The following is a 19279-nucleotide window of genomic DNA, read 5'->3' as shown; positions in this document are numbered from 1 at the left end:
GAATACCTTGAACGGTCATCTTAAGATTTTTCACCTATCTCGGGGGGGGGGGGGTGTCCGGAAAAAGATTTTTTTGGGTGAAGAAATAAGGTTCTGATGTGCTGCAGAAGAAAAAGATTGAATCGCCGCAGTGGTTGAATTGATAAAAATTATCAAATTAGTTTTTGCATTCCACCCCTGAACAGAGTCGTAGACTTCAGCGAAACCGTCCACCTCCATCGCACAAAAACTACCGCCTTCGTCGTTGTAAAATCTGCCGATCATTGGTGGACTTGGAATCCATTCGGAATCTTTCTACATTCTTCAAAGCGGTTTTGGGTTTGCACAAGCGCGGTTTCTGACAAGGTCTACGAGTTGGTCCAAGGGCCTGACACGGTTCAACGTATTCTCACGTTAATTCCAAAAGTGAGCTTTGCAACCTGAATGAGAGCTGACTTTCCTCTCGCAACAGTTTTGTTGTCAATTTGACACTAAAACAGAAGAAAAGGAAAAAAGGAAAAAGGACGAAAAGCATGCCTATATCAATGCTGTGGAAATAAGCAAGTTTGGATGTTCTACCCATATCAACAGCGACAATGGAAGTAGAAAAAGAAACAAAACCATGATGAAACCCTAATATGAATAGATAACAACGTCTGTGACCATACCTCTGAAGAACAGCCTTGTTGAGTATCACATCTTGCTCACAGTTCAAGGTGGACTGTGTAACACGTTCCACATTGTCGTTTCTGGATGGTGGACGAAGATTTATTTAAGAAAAAGACGACGAATCACTTACCTGGACACAATAGCGAACGAACGAAGGAAAAAAAGGAGCGTTGGGTGGAGAAGACGAAGCCGCAGCGTCCAGTGATCCTCCGGTACAGGCAGACAAGATCTTCATCCCCCGATCTGCACTTAGAATGACTTCCGGTAATGGGTTTTAACTTGTACGTGAAGACGATCGAAAGGGTAGAGGATGTACTTGAGACGGCGGCGAGTTTCGCCGCTCATCTGATTGCTTTTGCGCTTGCTAGATCTGCCAGTTGTGTTGACTGCAAGTCGCTTGACGATTGCAGTTCTAGACGTCCACCAAAAATCATAGGCATTCGCATTCTATTGCCTATCGCCGGGAGCTCATGTGTTACTAATTTGTCAAATCCTATAGCAGGGTTTATTGGCCGATTTCGTTTCATGTAAGCGTAATCCGCCTAAGCTGTTCATCGCAGCTACGACAATGTAGACTTGAAATCAGTCAACCCGGGTTGAAGGAAAGTTATCGTCGATGATCAGGACCACAAGCACGACAAGAAAAACTTTCGATTGCATTGGGTGAGAATCAGGATGCAAAATTGGATGTCCAAGAAAGCTCAATCAAAATGCTGCAAAGACTGGCTTGCGTGTTAATTGTCAGCGAAGTCCATTTTACAAATCATATCAGCTGAATACAATTTTGTAAACCTAGGCATACTTGAACAGGTGCGTTGGGAACACTCATTCGGGCAGTGCGCAAAAAAGAACACGTAGAAATGTACAATCGATGTGTTCTCTGTGCAGTTAGGGCAGAGGAGGAGCTCCCTACGCAGATTGTAAAGAGGGTTTAGAGGTTTGATCAGCCTACCATCCCCAAGAACCAGGCCCTCCTTTGAAAGGCCCGACCACTTTGGAAGTGATCCAGCCACCGTAGAACCCTCCGGGTTGTGGCTGCGCTCGTTCATCGCCGACATAGCATGCATCCATGGGAGCGGCATAAAAGGCGATGCAGGACTTAATGGCGCGGAATGGGGCCGTGGGGTTCTCGTAGCTCCATCCGACCTTTTCAGCTTCACGACCTTCTACTTGCACAGTCCAATAGGTAGCATTTCCTTTCCACTCGCAGAACGAGCTTCCTTGCGCCTTCTGAACAAATTCCATCTGAATATCCTCTTGCGGAATATAATAAACTGCACAGTGTTAAACGAGAGCAGGTCAATCGTTATCAGAAGCACCTTGCGAAGACCATTGCATCGCAAACATCCGCGTGATTACGAAACGCGCAAACTCCCACGATTTTCGTGAGGCAAGTGAGGGAGACTCCCAAATTACGAAAAATGCTCACGAAAACGGGAGCAGGGAGCATAACCCTAACCTGGAGGATGGCTGGTCTCCAAAACACGGTAAGCTCGAGTGGTATCAGCGATGGTTTTGGAGTTGAATTCGATGCGGATTCTCTCCGGCACGGGCTGAAGAGAAGGGGGTCGCGGATAATCCCAAACTGACTCCTGCCCGGGCCCCGGTTCAACTCTCTGCTGCTTGCCGCTGGTGCCCATCAGAGCTCGCACTCCGGTCAAACCACGCCTACTGAGGGAACGAAACGACGAGGTCACCTCGCAATTCCGAGGGTTCAATCCCTGCAACAAAGCTGCGGTAGAAGTGAACTGAGACCCTAGTTGGGTTTGTGCTGCTCCGCGAGGGGGAGCGAGAGATCGGGAGGCGAGTGAGCCGATCCCGATGGTCGCCATGGTCATACCTCGAAGCCAGGGTTTGCCGCAAAGGCAACTGGACCTCGGAGCCACATCATGTCGAACCACGGACGGCCACAGCCACAATCCACAACCACGAAGGCGATAAAAACCTCCGGAACGATAACGTGCCAAGTGTATTGAGCAGAAAGGGTCCGTGAAAATGCAACGCGAGATGGCGATTCCTCGCGCACGCACGCGAGCGATCACGCCGAGCCCTCACCAGAAGCAGCTTCGACGACCGTGCCGGCCCTGGCTTCGTATTCAAATCTGCCTAGGTTGCCACGATGGAGAGAGCTTTCCACTCTCATTGTTATTTTTTGATGTTCCAACTTTATCCTGTTTTCCAACATAAACTGATCTTCATTAGATAGTCAAAGTTGGGTTATTTTAAACGTGTGTGTGGTGTTTAGAATGCACGTCTTACATTTTTGACTTTGCTAAAAATTGGGCTAATATCTCTTATTGTGTGGTCAGGTTCTCCAGCATTTGCCTTAATGATGGGGTTTTAATATGCTAAAACGCCAATGTGTTTTATTACTTTTGAACCATTGGAACGGATTTACTATATACTTGACAAATAATTTAAAAAAAACATGAAAACGTGCTAGTATAATAGTTACCATCTCTCACGCCATGAAGTCAACAACTAAGAAAAAAGATAAAAATAAGTTTCTATTTAGATGAACACTTAATAGACCCAAATTTTTACCAAATAGGCTTGTCTATTCTAACTATCACAAACAGAAGGAAAATAAATAAATAAATCAATAAATAAATAAATAAACAAATAAACAAACAAACAACTTTGTATTCATTTTTCTACTATTAGATTTGCAACCAATAAAAACCAACCACATTCGTCATGATTACCATGGTTTTCATCAAGGTGGGTCTATTAAGTAAAACCATGGTTCTATTTAATTATTGTGATGTATAAATGATGTTATTATTAGCATTGTTGTCAATATCATTATAAATAATAGCATCTAAAAAATATATAATTGAAATGAATTATTACATGTACCAAAAGTAATGAATATTACTTCATGACTTATGTCTATGATAGATGTTTTTAATCAGATTACAGTTTTCGTGAATAAAGTTACAAATTTGAACCTTTTTGAAATGTTGGAACTTCGCGAATGTAATTTTAGCACATAAAAAGTACTGCTTTCGTTTTTTTATAAAATGATTCTAATGTTTGATACATGTGTCAATAACAGTATATATAGCTTTAGATAACATATCAAAGATATACATGTATGTGGTACAGTAATATATACATAATATATATATATATATATATATATATATATTATATATATTTATGAGATTTGAAAATATTAATATGGATTGATTTTAGATTTAAAAAAGTATGTAAACTTTATTTGACATACAACGGACTAGAATAACGATAACATTCTGCTAGCATTCGTAAAATATTGTTAGAGGAGGTACTTTAGTTCAAATCTTTGTTGTGCTAGGAACTAAAATAACAATCAAAATTTAGTATGAACAGCTGAAGTTGTAGATAAGAATAGACTTGGTTCAACAAGAAAAGATACCAATTTCATGCTATCTTTTGGTGGGTTTTGTAATAACACTATGTCATTGGTCTCACATTCCTTACACTTTTTTCCACCCACCAACTCTCCTTGTGTGGGACCGCACTCCATGTGCTAAATCTTATTGTTAGAGACAAATTCATTAATTCATTCATGCATTCATGCATAGTAAACTCTACCTCATTCGTGTGCTGGTACACTGTGAATGTGTATCAATAACAAGCTCCGCCATCGCTAAGGCCCTTGAACCTGGACACGTTGGGAAGCACACTGCCGATGTGGTGAAGGATTTCCGCTTTTGGGCACAGAAATGTGGAGGCTATTTTGGAAATGGTGGTGGAAACGGTGTCGAGCATTTGGAAGAACGTCGAGAATATTCCCGTGCAAATAAAGCTGCTGATAGTTTTCATGTTGGCGTGGGGTTTTAGCCACACGGATTGGCCGGGTGGGTGGGACAGTGGCACACTGTGGATGGTTGCGAAGTGTGTGTCTGTGAGCTCTAGTTGGCGTGATTGTCGATGCAGCTGAACTGGGTGAGTGTGAGATCTCTGAGCCAGATGTGGCGATAATCTCAAAGTTACTGTTCCTGCTGTGTGGGATTTGCGGTGAGGACGATGGAATCGGTGGTGGCGGCGGCTGGTTCAGTGGGCTGATTTCAATGTGGGAGCTGCTTAGCTATTGCATCAGGTTTTTCAGCTGATCTTGTCGTCAGTGTGTGTGTGTTTGTGTGTGTGCCAAGAGCTTGAACATGCGATGCTGCTGTGCATTGGACTGCACGGAAGCACAACCAGATGGCAATATCCTTTGGTATGAATTTGAAAAGGATTCCCGTTCCCCGATCTGGAAATATAGTCTTTGAATACTTTTCATTCTTCTTCGAATGATTTGGGTCACCATTACAAAGTTGTTCGAAATCAAAGGCAGCAAAAGCAACTCTTCCAGTTTTGAACTTATTTAGTTTCTAGTTCTCGATTTCTCAATATGAACACCTTTATTTTTCAAATTTTCTTCTTCAGGATCACTCTTTCAAGTTGGATGCTAATTATTTAATTTGAGAAGCTGTTTTTCACTAACATAAGTTGAACACAAATTTGTAACACAACGATTAAATTGGACCATGATTGCAGTGATACTATCACCACATGCACCTCGGTTTGTCTAATTTGCAAATTTTGGGCATCTACCTACTAAATCAAAGTCCTCAACCAACTCGGCTTAAACGTGTATCCAGAAGTTTGACACATCAAAAGATGTGTTCTCAGCTTTCTGAGATTACGCTACAAACTGGGACTACGTTGCACTAGAAACTTATGTACCATCGTGATTGGTTTCTGTCCATTAATTCGGTCAGTATAATAGGGAGGAACTAGCCCATTCAATAATGGGCCATGAATGGATTATGCATTACGTCTCATCTCTGACTACAAATGTGTCACAAAGCCGCACTTCATTTAGCTCTCTTCAAACATGGGGTTACAACGATACACCGAATCTAGAGAAGCCAGTCCAGCTCTCCACTTTCTTGCCTCACTACCTCGGCTAAGGATTTTAAGCCATATGCTTCCCTATTCGTGCAAGACCACAAAATTCTAGACTTTCAGTTTCATTCACTACGATAGTCTTGCAGTGTTGGTCTGTCAATAGCATGCTCATTATGACCCAGATGATGATGCCACATAGCAGACTCCACAGAATCTCCAATATTACGTGCTGCAATTGGGAGGAAAGAAGTTCCACAATCGACAGATCTGGCTTCATTTTACGGTTCAGATTTGAGGAGAAAATCCGGTGCCGGTCCAAATGGACCAAAAGAAGTGATGAAAATCATACTACATATATGGAATGAATCAAGATTGCAATGACTTGAATGTTAAGTCTGCAGATTCATAGTAACGGGCTCCACTTTCAGTTTCTCCGACCACGTCTGTACACACTTGTCAACGTATTGAAGGGTGTAGAATCTAGATGACGTTGCATTCTAATGCAATGTACCGAGACTTGGCAGGGATTTTATCGAAAGTACATGCATTTGATGGTCAGAGTAGGCATAATCTGATCGATATAGCTACTTGGCTTTTCTTGCAATGTCCGAGTACGGGGGACCCATATGTTCCATAACTTCATTCCACAGCGGCTTCGGCAGTTGAATACACTGCTTAAGCACGAATCTCTTGCTGCATGAAGCCAGGTACCAAACCCCAGCGGCAACTTCCTGCTCCAACTGTCCAGGTCCCCACCCTGCACCAACAAACGAAATAGTTCGGTGTGTGTAACCAGTAGCATACAAACTAAGCTTTATTATTGCTGCCTTCTACAAAATAACTTACCTGCGAACCGAAGAAACCAGCGATAGTCGTTGGGAGTGCTCTGGCCACTTCGGATATTGTCCTGGATACTCGCCGTACCCCCCATGTAAACCCCGTTCATTATTTCACGGCTGTCCTCAAGGCCAGGGATGCCATGGATGACTTGGGTGCACTGAGGGCCTACGTCGCCACCAAAGTATAAAGGACAGCTCGACAACTCCGGCATTAGATCTTTGAATTCGTCCAACTGTCCGAGTGAATATTGCGTTGGCCTGCGGAATGTCACTCCGAGTAATCACCATTCAATGCTGATCGAGAGAGTAACGAGAACAGAACCCTAGAATGAAATTTCCTCAAACTCTCGAGTATAAATCAACAGCACTTCGGTCAAGAAGGAAATACCTATTAAGAATTACGCCGGCACTACCACCTGCGCTGGCAGACACAAGTTCACACCAACAACAACAACCCATGTTGTTAGATGTATCAGACAGTACTCATCATCCACTCCCTGGTTCAAAGTAGGGTTGCAGAAGCCCAGTGAAGCACGCACGGCATCGATGGAGTGTATATCAAAGCAAGCTTACGACACGAAAGTAATACTACTTACTCGTGAGCGAAGATGAAGATGACAACTCTGTGGAAGTACTGCTGGCTCTCAGTGAATGCATTCGGATGTGCAATGAGCAAGCATCCCGGCTCCGGCTGAACAATTGGGTGAGCCCACAGTTCCCGTTCTTCGTCCTGAACAGAGTCCAGACCCCCTGTGCCGAGACCTGAGCGCACAAGGCGAGCACGGAAAGCACGCCAATCTGCCTGTTCTACTTGGCCTATCATTCCCAAGTCATCCTCCTCGCCGCCGCCGGTGTCGTTTGTATTAGGCGCAGGCTCCCCTTCCTCTTCTCCGGCAGCTTGTACCCTCGTGATTCTCAATCTCCTGGAATTTACTTGCCATGATCTGCACAGCTCAAGCGAACGCTCCTATTACATACCCTGTATATCGAATTTGTTAGCACGGATCTAAATAAAAGTTGAAATTCTAGCTCTAGTCACGTAGCAAGCGACGAAATGGGCATCGCGACCGACAGGAAACAATCTTTGTTCTATGTTAGAAATGTGTGGCGTAGTTGAATCTAGCCCAGGTTGAACACCTAACTTGGGTTATCATGCTCTCGAGGTGGAGTTTCATCCGAGAAGAGATACAAGTTCATGAAGGTGAAAAGTTAATGAAGTTGAAATAGAACCTGTTATGCGGTGTCCTGCTGCCGAAAGTTTGATGAGAAGACTTGAACATATGTGCCGACGTTGACGTCGAAACTTGGGAATGAAGGGACAGCATTCCCGGCGTGTTAACATTACATGCGCAGCATGCGTACGAAGGAGCCACCACGGCTATGGTCGCCATAGCTGTCATCAATTAAACCTCTCTCCTCCCACCGCGGTTATTCACCCCTCGACCTTCCCTGCCCAAATTCAAATTCAAATTCCAACACCAAAAGACAGGCATTCTACAAGCCTCAATGCTGAACACACCAATAATTCTCTAAGGTCCCAGCAGTGTGAGTACTTTAGAGAGAAGTACATGTTCGTAGACGCAGTCGTCACATACAGGTACGCACCTGCCTAGGGTTGTTTTGTAATGTTGGAGTAGAATTTGGAGAGTGGGTGTGCAGAAACTTTCGAGGGTTTCCACGAATTCGATGATACAGAGTCGGGGAGATTGATGGAAGGGCCTGACCATGAGCGACGGTGCTGTGTCAGTGTTGAATACCGAGGCTCACAGCATCTCAATCCTGAGCTCCGCTAAAATTGGGTAAGTATTTCTTACTCAACAATTTTGTGAGTTACTCCTTCCACTCAATTTCAATATTCTAGCCTCACTTCGTTTAATGTTTGTCTGTGTGAATAGGGAATACATTTGTAGTGTGTGTTAAAGACGGCGAGAGCCATTCCATCAAATTTCTTCCAAAGGGGCTTTTGCTATTAAAAGCACGTGTGGAACTGGTAGGCTGGCATCACAGACATAGCACTTGCTCAAAGCGGGCTGATGACAGGAAAGAAATATCTTATCCAACCACAGGAACATTTGCTTGTACATCGTGTGTGGATTAGCCCCCTGCAAGGATAACAGACGACAAGGATGCATCCACTATCTACCGTATACGCCTTATTGGCCTCAGGCGCATTCGTGTGCAACGATCGACCAATGAATTATTGAAGATGGAATAGAAATCCTACGTGAGTCCAATTTTCATTAGCGTAAACCAGGATCCAGGAAAATGTCGACCATTCCAATGTCATCGGCATAACATGCGATATGAATGTGACCCACCGTTTCTGATAGTCACATCCATTGGGTGGTGAAGGAAATCCCTGGTTCGTATATTTTTGAGTGAATTTCCGAGTTTTCAAAATTTGTTGTGGATATTCAATGCCTTTTCCCTGAACATTATCAGCATCCATTGCCCAGTTCTCAATTGTATCGCCGGAGTTGAGTTCCGCGTTCACTATCATCGACATAGCCAGCTCTCTACCACCTTTCCTAGCCAACGATTAGCAATGGCGTGCGCTGCAATGACCTCTGCTGCTGCCACAGCCTCGTTGATGTCGCTCGGAGCCACTGCCAAGTTGCCTAGCCACAAGGGTCTTGCACTCGCCACCCCCTTAGGCAAGAAGCAAGTCAGTGTTGCCATCTCCAACGGAAACCGCGTTTCCATGAGGTCCGCTGCGTAACCCATTTTAATCTCTCCGGTCTTATGTTTTGTATCTTGAAGAACGGCCTCTTTTGTGGGTTCGGATTTGTTGATGCTGAAACCAGTACTGGGTCTGATTTCACCTTGGCGCCGATCAGTTACAGAGTTAACGATTGCCAAAGAAACATTTGAAAATCATCGCAAGCCTAGGCAATCCAACCAATACTCTACATTTGTGATGCATCACAAAAACTTAGATCACTTGCACACTATACCGTTCAAAGTGTCTTGTAATTGAAGGTGTTGGTGACTCTGTATTTATTCACCTCTATCGCGACGGTTGTGTTCATTTTCTCAATGATCCATGTACCCTGTCGCTATTGATCACTATAGGTAATGAAAAACTAGATCTCTCTCTCTCTCTCTCTCTCTCTCTTGCGTACAATGGTAGTATTGGGATATATCGCAGCTTGTCCTGTTATTGAAGCTTGACCTCTGACATGGGTCTATCATGTGACGAATTTTCAGCCTTCCTGCCAAGGAGAACCACAACGTTATGAGCCTCACTGGTTTGGCCCTGGTTGCCGCTGCCGTTGTCCCTGAGATAGCCGAAGCCGCGCAACCCGGTGTCTCGGACTCGCTTCGTAACCTGCTCCTGAGCGTGCTCGCTGGAGGAGTGGTGATCTCAGTGATCGGCGTTGCCGTCGCTGGTGTCTCCACCTTCGACCCCGTCTCGAGGCGATGAAGAATGAGTACGAGCCAGTTGGCATCTACATTTATCGCCCATATTAGATAGTTTTCTTACATGTTTTGGAATCCTCGATCAAGAAATTGCTGGTTTGGTTATTTCAATCGTGGCAGACGTGCAAACAGACATTCAGATGCACCTCGTGATTGAATGTGCAAATGTATGATAAGATAAGCCTCGCGATGCTATTGTATGAAGCTTAAGTTTTACTGATTTGGTTGGTATTTGAATGTGGTTCAACTTTTCAGTCGTTATTCAGTTCCAGTCTCTTCATTATGACAAAGTTCGAATCAAAATCGTGTTGCTTAGCTGATGTTTCGTGTCTTCCCTTGTCTAATGTAAATCATTCTGGAAAATTAACCAATGTTTTCGAACAAATTTTAAAGTGAGTGCTTGAGTAGACCTTAACCCAAGAAACTAACTTTTTGTTGAAAGCTATCGTTATGAGTCGGTGTAGAATCAATTGCAAAGAAATGTTTGGTAGAGTAGAATTTTGTGGAGTAACCTGTCCTCACTGACTCTAAGTGCGAAAGCAGAATTAAGATACAGGAGAATAAGTTCAACTAGCCGTTTTTTCTTTTCCATGGTGAAAATAGAATCGCAGATGTTGTCTTTGCAGAATGTATAGCAACTATCTTTTAATCTGAAGAGATGTTGAACACTTGAACCTTGTGCCATGACATCAAACAGGGAATAGTCCTAAAACAATAATGGCCACGACGTTGATGCTGCAAGCCTATGATATGCATTAAACGTCAACAACTGTGGAGCTGCTGGCAAAGATGAGAATGAATTACATTGCTGTTTCCTGGGTAAATTTCAGAATTGTAACATTTAAGATTTCTCCGAATGATTTCATAAGACAATTGTTTTACAAGCACAGCTTTCACACTAGATTCTATATCACTCTTGTGTCCTTGATGGGATTGATCCATCGTAATACAAGCTTGTCCACAATAACTACTAATTTATGCGCTATTACACACTCCAGACTTTGACAAACTTGATCTATCGTATTTTTCTTTCGACTCCTGTTGCAAAAGTGACTAAACCTTAATAACATAATGTATAAATTTATAAAAGTAAATTCTTGTATGGGAATGAAATTTCAGAATGATAAAACTTAGAAACATACAGATCTTGTTAAACACGGTTATAAAATAGCATTTTGGATCAACTGATTGACATCATCCGACAATCATTGTTGACATTCAATTAACAAATAATTAATTTGCAGTAGTCATTTTCATCATATAAACAAATACAAATTTTTTAGGAGTCATTTTCATCATACAATCAAATGCATAAGAAGATTTAATATGTTATTTTTTGTCACTAAACAAATCATATACATATTTATATATTAAAAATAAATTATAAACATACATTTCTTATGATATATATATATATATATATATATATAGGATATTATTAACATGACATCCTGAAATTATTAAATTAACACCCTCCAACCATATGTTGGCATCACCCTCTCTAAAAATCAATGGTCACTCTTTAAATATCTACAACATTTAAGTATCTACAATTAGTTCCTAGTACTTAATACTTGGATATTTAGACAAGTCTTGGTATAATGTCCAACTTGCCTGCACCTCCTACATCTCTTCTATTGTCCTCTTACAATTTCAAACAACAAAAATCATATTATGTAGATGGTTATAATTGATTTTGGTTGTGTCATGGACATACATATTTATTTGGATTTAGAAGAATTAAGTAAAAATAAATAAATTATATAATATTTTATGGACAAGCTTCTTAGAAGCTTGACAAATGTAAATTTGACTTTATATGTATCTTTGAGTGATTGGTAGGTTGAAAATATAGCCAACAAATTGGCAATGTGTTGCACATATTAGTCACTTGTAGTACAAATTGGTCATGTGGTGCATGTATTGAAATTTGTCTCGTAAGTTAGATATGTGTCTTATAAGTCGGACACATATCAAAGGTCCTAGAGAATGTTACCATGTAGCTCCTATTTAGATGATATATATAGAAGTAAGAATGAAATTTCCTTCATTCTTGTCAATGCCTTTTTTGTCTTAGTCTTATTTCAAGAATCTATAATCTTTTTGTCTTAAGCAATATTATAGTTTTAATATTATACTATCTTTGAGTAAATATCTATTTTTTTTAATGACAGGAAAATGTATTGATATTTTGGTTGTTTATAATTCATGTCCTTCATATTAAGTGCATTAGATGGATATTATTTAGTATGTTATTTGATGAAATCATTTGGACTTCAAAACTTTTGAGATTCACATTCCATCAATATTAATTATGTTACAAGTTGTTAATTTGGATTGAGGGAAGGAAAAAATACATAAAGTTATTGGATTACTAACAAAATATTTGGAATTTATTGCAAAGTTATTTGATGTGGTAGAAGAAGTAATGAAGGAGGAGAATTAATATACTAGTATGAATAAAAGTCATTTACATCCATAATACAATTTATTCTAGGTCTTTCATAAAGCCAATACTTGCATGGCAATCCAAGTATTATTGTGAACTATGTAATAAAAACTATTTTATTAACATTATCTTTCTCCAATGCAAATGCTAATCTATGAAGCTTCATTAAAGCAAACCTCAAGATTTTGATTATTACTTGGTCATAGAAACTCATTTCTATATCAAGCCAAATCCACATCTTTTTATTTTTAATCTAGGCATGTAATTTCCTCTTTTGATGCTCTATATATATTGTTATGTTCTTCTATATATCATAGAAGTCCTTCATAACTACTTCTTTAATGATGCATGACTATCTTCAACATGTGATATGTTGATGTTCTTAAAATGAAGGTATTGAAAGGAGTACATATTGACAAAATGTTTCTTTAAAGAAATCAAGGTTGTTGATACGTTATTGTAGAAACTCCTCCTAATTACATTCAAAAATCTCAAATTAATGATTAGCAATAATAATATTTTAATACTATGTGAATATCATCTAATCTTTTGAAAAAAATATATGAAAAAAAAAATCTTATTTTCAATGTAAAATGATGTTTTTTGGTTGACATGCCATATGTCAAAAAATTATAATTATAGGAAATAAATAAATAAATAATTATACAATAGCCATATGTGCAAGCTTTCTATCAATTAAAATGATTTAAGAAGTAAAACTATCTATGAACAATGTTGTAATCCTATTTAATGTCCAAATATAATCAATTTCTTTTTTCTTTATCTTTTTTTTTTTCAAAATCAAAGAGGAGAAAGTATAGATAATTACATATATAATAAATAGATATTTTAGAACTATATAGATTTTATACATCTATATAAATAATTAATATGTAGACAACTTTTTCAACAAGTTGACTATATGATGTACATTTAATCATTTGAATTATAAATTAGTAATCTAACATACATATCAATTATTTGCCTTACAAATTAGATATATGTCCCATAAGTTGGATATATGTCATATGACATATATTATATTGGCACATAGTTCTTTAATTAATAGTATATATAGAGATAAGAATGATACCTTCTTTAATCTTATCAATGTCTTTCTTTTGTTTTATCTTGGTTCAAATGTTCTTGATTCTTTTGCATTTGGCAACAGTTATTATAGTTTTCATTCTAAATCTATCTTTTAGTTATTTACTTTTTTTGATGATGTAAGAATGTAGTTTTATTTTAGAATTTTGATGTAATTTATGTTTTTTGAAAATATATCAAATTAATTGATAAAAGGTGTGCAAAAAATAAACGAGTGATGGTGTTGGATTTGAGATTATAGAAGCAATTGTACTAAAAATTAATTTTATTGATTTTATCTAGTATTGCTATAATAAATAAATGTCTTTAAAGCAATTCAAGTCTAATAGTCAATGATAGATTAAATATTCCATACAAGTAGTAAAGATACCATAGTTAAACTAATAAAGAATAATTAGAACTATTGTAGGTCTACAACATGCCATAAAAAGTTGGCGAACTATTTGATATAATATAATTGAAAGTTGTCTAGGATTAGAATAGGCAAACATGTCAGTAGACAATAAATGGTTATAAAAAGGATGTTAAATAATTACTTTCAAAATGTTTGTTGCTACAAACTTTCTTGTATTCAATAGAAAAAAATGGTCACAAAGCCTTGTATTTTCTAATGCTTCTCTTATCTATATAGTCACTTCTTTGAACATACTTCAATGACAACCTCATATTAATAATAGAATAATATTTAATAACATAGTAGTTATGAAAGTAGATAAAAGACTATACTTTTAAACAACATAAGATGTCTAATAACCATTACTAGTATTGTTCACTTCCTTGTACCTTATTTTTTGTTTTGTTATTTTTAATATATATATATATATATATATATATATATATATAGCTTCTCAAACATCATTTCATTCTTTCAAAATAAAATCTCTATGTAGCATATAACATAAAATCATTAAAATATTTTATATAGTATAAAATAAATAAATAAATTTAGATTTTAAATCCTAAAATCTTTAATAAAAGTAATTATTAGTGAATATAAAAGCAAAGAATGAAAGGATAAATACTTTTATGGATCAATATATCCTATTATTAAAATATTAATTTTATTGTTATCTAACATCTAATTTTTTAAATACTTCTTAAATAGGTATGTATTTATTACATTATAGATGTAATTATAAAATAAAATAAATTTAATATTAGAATATATTTATAATTAAAAAAACTTAATATGTTAAAATTTAATTAAACTCTTCTATCAAAGTTAAATTTTAAATTTTGACATCCTATTACAATGTCAAAAAACTTTGGTCTTCATCAATGTCTTTGCTATGGTTATTGTCTAGATACCAAAAGATAAATTGTATAAATAAAAGCTCCAAGCTAAAGCTAATATAGATAAATTATATCTTCAGTCAAGAATATTGATTTTTTTATTGCTTATATTTATTTTTTGTTAAATTTTCATAATAATTTCTACTCAAGGTTGAACTTACAATGATATAATTGGATTTTTAAGATTAATTATTGCAAAATACTTATATAAAGTTTTAGACCTTGGTAGTTATTTATAACCACATATATACAATCTTATGTCAATAAATATTTATAAAATATATTATAATTTTTTATCCAAATACTAATAAAAATAGAAATTCTAATATAAATATATTATATTTTATAATTTTTTTCTATAAAATAAAAATATTTTAACAAATATATATTTTATAATTAAAAACTAATTAATATTTATTTATTTATAAATCCTAATATAAAAATTTAACATTTCATGTAATTACTTTTAATATGTAAGACATTTTAAATATTTTAGCACATGCTTCTATTAAAATACATATCTCGAAGGTCATGAAATTCAAAAAATTATTAAAAGTTTTACAAATATGTGTATATTTAATGATTTTAAATCTTTATTTTTATTTAAAATAATATTAATACTATAAATTAATAATATAAATAAATAATTATTTTATAATAAAATATTATATATATTTATTCAAAATTTGAATACATTTTTAAGTTATTAATTTTATAATTTAATAGTTTTTTAATATAAAGACAATGTTTTTTTTTTAAGTTTTTTTCTTTTTTTTTGGACATCTTAATAAGTGCTAAGTAAAGTTAAATTAATAAAATTAGAAAATTTTAAATTTATTTTTTATTCTTTATTACTATTTTAAATAATCCAATTTTATTTATCTTTTTTGTTTTTTTAATAAGCCAAACTTTTGCTATTTTTTATTTTTATTTTTTTTAAACTACATATAGTGACTCAAAAAAATGTTTCAATGTTGAAATATTTTGGAAAGAATGGTGTTTTATGGATGAATTGTAGTGAATAATGACATGTGGTTTATATAGCAAATAAAGTACTCTTTTACAGCTATCAAATGAGCCTAGGTTGAAAAGAATCCATTAGGTAATTGCAGAGCTATGATCAATCTAATTTAGAGTAGAAATAATTTTTGGGATGTGGTGTCTAATTTTTGTATTCTATCAATTACTCAACATTACAACATTCTATCATCATCAAATTTACTATGAAAATATTATTATTAATCTAATGACATCATTAATGCTTATTAGCATCTATAAAAGTACCATTCTTAATCACAATTCTTAGCATGGACATATTCCAAATTATCACATTCTAGGATCTTCTAAATTTTTTTGTAAATTTCTAGAACCTTCTAGATACTTATAGAATCTTCTTCAATCTTTTAGAAAGTTCCATAGGCTTCTAGAAGCTTCTTTAGACTTCTAAAAACTTCCATAGAAAGTACCATAGACTTTTGTAACCTTCATTATAATATAAATAGAAGTCTTTGGAACCACTTTTGTTATCAATCTTATTCTTTGTCTTTAATCTTGATATATTTCTTTGTCAAATTTTTGTATCCTTGACAATTCCTTGAATAACTATAAGACCCATTCCATGCTCTCTCTAAGACAACATCACCTCCATTCTTCTTCATTCTCAAAAATCTTATGGCCAAATTTCTTTTGAACTTGACTTTAGTGAAGCTACTATCTCTAAGCAAGCAAAAAATATCACTTTTAATAGGAAGAACCTTAAATTAGGTAGATCAAAGAAATTTACTATAATAGATGAAATGTTATTGAGGTTGCTAAAAACCTTAAAAATATTATCATTAATCTTGTGTCAAACCAAATCATTCAAAATGTTCTCAAGAAATGGAATATGAAAGCCGTGGTGAAGAAGAAAAAGCCACTACTATCTACCCACCATTTGAAATAACACTTGGATTTTGCTCTAAAGTTCAAAGAATGGACCGTAGAGGATTAAAAGATGGTTATTTGGTCAAATGACATAAAAATCAATAAATTTGGATTAGATGGCAGAAAGTGGATGTAGAAACAAAAAGGTCAATCTTTGCTTGATAAGAAGATCCAAGAAACAGTTAAGCATGGAGGTGGAAATATAATAGTATAGAGTTGTATGGGATAGGATGGATTTGGGGGGATGGCAGAGGTTGAAAGAAGGATGGATGCCAAGCAATTTGTGGAAATTCTTGAAAAAAACGTGCTTCTTAGCATTGAAGAATGTGGCATTTTTGAGGAGGAGGTGATTTTTTAACAAGATAATGATTCCAAGCATAATTCAAAATTAGTAAGAAAATAGTTTGATCATCATGGGATTAAAGTAATAGATTGGCCTACTTAGTCTCCTGATCATAATTCTATTGAACATCTCAAATGCCAATTCAACACTTAGAAGATAAAACCAAAGAGAGTTTAGAAATTATGATAAAGAATTGCTACGGAATGGAATAATATTGAAGCAGTTTTATACCAAAAGTTAATAGAAAGGATGTCGAGGAGGTTAGAAGCAATTATCAAGGCCAAAAGAAATCTTACAAAGTAATGATATGTAATTGGATACCACACTCAAAAAATTATTTCAATACTATTGCAAATTGGATTAGTCATAGCTCCACAATTATTCAATGGATTCTTTACAATCGGGACTCATTTGATAGCTGTAAAAGAATATTTTATTTATTATATAAACCATGTATGATTGTCACAGATATATATATTTACCTCAATAGTTACTTATATGATTAAGTAGAAGTAGGTGAATATAAAATAATTTCATAAAGTCTTCTACAAGCTTCATAGATGCAATTTTGACTTTAGATGTATTTATAGGTTAGAAACTTGGCCAAAAAGCTAACCATGTATTGGTAGCTTGTGGAATAAGTTATTTCCGTATAGTACCTTGTGGAGCAAGCCAACTACATGGCACATATATAAATAACTTGCCTTACAAGATAAGATATGTGGCTAGGAAAGTCAATACATGTTGGAGGTCGTATAGGACATCGCCACATAGCTCTTAGTTAGATAGTATATATGGAGGCAAGAGTGAAGCCTTCTTCACTCTTGTCAATGCCTTTCTAGTCTTAGTCTTGTTGTTTTTGGCAATAGCCATTTTACTTAATATTACATCACCTTTTGAATGACTTTCTAGTTCTCTTCAGTAATAGAAGAATGTATTAAGGATTCTCTTTCTTTCAAATTCATGTCTTTGACAGTTTGATAAGAGTGCTAACATATTATTTCTGTCTTGTTTTAGAATTGAATGGATTACTCCACTTCTATTGTTGTATTTTGAAGCTTGTCGACTACTCACCTTTAAACAAAAAATCTTATTTTTTAACATTGATCTTTTTCTTAAAGAGAGTGGATTATCTCTCTTTGTGGGATTTGTTTTTAGAGTTTTCGGATTACCCTCCTTTAATTTAACTTTTGAATTTGTTTGACTTGTCTATTGAAGGAAAGATTATGGATGCTACTCTCAATGGAAGTGAGAATAGATTTGGAACCAAGGCAGATCTTCATGAGCTTGTCAACAATCTAAGAGTGGAAATCTCATGTATTTCCAATGTGAATCATGAAAGTAATATGCCTACGCCTATGGAAGAAGTTCAGAGTTTGCGGCAAGAAATTGTACAATTGAAAGAAGCAAGTAGATCAATGTTACAACCAAATCCAGGGAGTTTTGCTTCTACAAGTATGATAGGGACAAGGATTAGTATGCCTGAGAAGTTTGGTAGAACAAGATCAAAATTTCGAGGATTTTTGCAACAAGTCAAGTTCTATCTAAAGTTGCACCCTTTCTAATATCCTAATGGATTTATCCAAGTCGGATTCATAGGCGCACTACTATCAGGAAGTGTTCTCTCTTGGTTTGCACCTTTAATGGAAAAAGATTTATGACTCTTTTATGATTTGAATTCATTCCTAGAAGTGTTTATGATCATATTTGGAGAAAGTGATCGAGAACGAATAGCAGAAATTAAGCTTTTATTCTTACAACAAGCATCACGATTAGCCACTATATATGTTGCGAAATTCCAAAACCTTGCTTGTGATGTGGATTAGAACAACAAAGCACTTATCAACTAATTTTGATATGGATTGAAGGATAGAATCAAAGATTTGTTATTAACAATACCAAAGTAGAATCTTTGGAACAATTTATTACTCAAGCCATTACATGCAAAAATCAATTATTTGAAAGGCATCAAGAACAATGATTTGATTGGAGAAGAACAAGTCAAGTAATGGCAGTAGCTGCCAAGTTTTTTGAAATGTATTCATTAAAGCTGTAACCAATGCAAATTGATATGATACATTTTAAACCTCTTATGAAGCAGAAAAAGACTTGACGTCACCGAGAGAGATTGTGTTTATATTATGGAGAAGCTAAGCATATTGTTCAATATTGTTCAAATAAGCAACTCAATTATAAAATGAGGAGTATAATTACCAAAGTAGATAATGTGTTGGAAAACGAGTCTCTCCAGCTACAATAGGGACCATGCGGTTGGAATCATGTGCAACACCTAATAAAGGTCCTATCCTCTCCTTAGATCCCTCATCTTATTTTATAATAGAAGTACATTTAGGACCTAATAATCACAAAATCTTT

At 35.9% G+C, this 19279-nt stretch overlaps 3 protein-coding genes and 1 long non-coding RNA gene across 5 annotated transcripts; 2 read left to right on the top strand and 2 right to left on the bottom strand.

Annotated features, from left to right (window-relative positions):
• Positions 1–1338: 1338 nt before the first annotated feature.
• Positions 1339–2575, bottom strand: LOC112288860 (uncharacterized). Its single transcript, XM_024533533.3, has 2 exons — positions 2108–2575; positions 1339–1922 (listed from the first exon to the last, which is right to left on the bottom strand). The coding sequence occupies exons 1-2, from the start codon at positions 2484–2486 to the stop codon at positions 1597–1599; spliced, it is 705 nt and encodes a 234-aa protein (XP_024389301.1). The 5' UTR covers positions 2487–2575; the 3' UTR covers positions 1339–1596.
• A 74-nt stretch (positions 2576–2649) lies between these two features.
• Positions 2650–3020, top strand: LOC149988170 (uncharacterized). Its single transcript, XR_016505627.1, has 2 exons — positions 2650–2758; positions 2958–3020. It is a non-coding gene; the product is annotated as an uncharacterized LOC149988170 (long non-coding RNA).
• Positions 3021–5863: 2843 nt separating this feature from the next.
• Positions 5864–8103, bottom strand: LOC112288523 (uncharacterized). Of its 2 annotated transcripts, none has more exons than XM_024532771.3 (6): positions 7974–8103; positions 7599–7817; positions 6965–7312; positions 6757–6789; positions 6376–6626; positions 5864–6286 (listed from the first exon to the last, which is right to left on the bottom strand). In XM_024532771.3, exons 2-6 carry the CDS (start codon positions 7766–7768, stop codon positions 6114–6116), a joined length of 975 nt encoding a protein of 324 aa, XP_024388539.1. In that variant the 5' UTR covers positions 7769–7817; positions 7974–8103; the 3' UTR covers positions 5864–6113. The 2 variants fall into 2 exon arrangements, with proteins under 2 accessions (XP_024388539.1, XP_024388538.1); XM_024532770.3 differs by having other exon boundaries at positions 7599–7812.
• A 743-nt stretch (positions 8104–8846) lies between these two features.
• Positions 8847–10008, top strand: LOC112288525 (uncharacterized). The gene is made up of 2 exons (XM_024532772.3): positions 8847–9074; positions 9576–10008. Exons 1-2 carry the CDS (start codon positions 8914–8916, stop codon positions 9790–9792), a joined length of 378 nt encoding a protein of 125 aa, XP_024388540.1. The 5' UTR covers positions 8847–8913; the 3' UTR covers positions 9793–10008.
• Positions 10009–19279: the final 9271 nt, after the last annotated feature.

This window comes from Physcomitrium patens, chromosome 11 (genome assembly GCF_059467195.1).
Source record: "Physcomitrium patens ecotype Gransden chromosome 11, ASM5946719v1, whole genome shotgun sequence".
Taxonomy (NCBI): Eukaryota; Viridiplantae; Streptophyta; class Bryopsida; order Funariales; family Funariaceae; genus Physcomitrium; species Physcomitrium patens.
Note: the sequence above shows the minus strand (reverse complement) of the source record. Positions and strands in the feature narration are given on the sequence as shown.

Coding starts and splice junctions, on each gene's coding strand:
- LOC112288860 (XM_024533533.3), bottom strand. CDS start 2,486: ATGACCATGGCGACCATCGGGATCGGCTCACTCGCCTCCCGATCTCTC. Junction 1,923..2,107: donor GGAGACCAGCCATCCTCCAG/GTTAGGGTTATG, acceptor AACACTGTGCAG/TTTATTATATTCCGCAAGAG.
- LOC112288523 (XM_024532771.3), bottom strand. CDS start 7,768: ATGACAGCTATGGCGACCATAGCCGTGGTGGCTCCTTCGTACGCATGC. Junction 6,790..6,964: donor ATCTTCATCTTCGCTCACGA/GTAAGTAGTATT, acceptor TGTGTCTGCCAG/CGCAGGTGGTAGTGCCGGCG. Junction 6,627..6,756: donor GCCGGCGTAATTCTTAATAG/GTATTTCCTTCT, acceptor GACATTCCGCAG/GCCAACGCAATATTCACTCG.
- LOC112288525 (XM_024532772.3), top strand. CDS start 8,914: ATGGCGTGCGCTGCAATGACCTCTGCTGCTGCCACAGCCTCGTTGATG. Junction 9,075..9,575: donor GGAAACCGCGTTTCCATGAG/GTCCGCTGCGTA, acceptor ACGAATTTTCAG/CCTTCCTGCCAAGGAGAACC.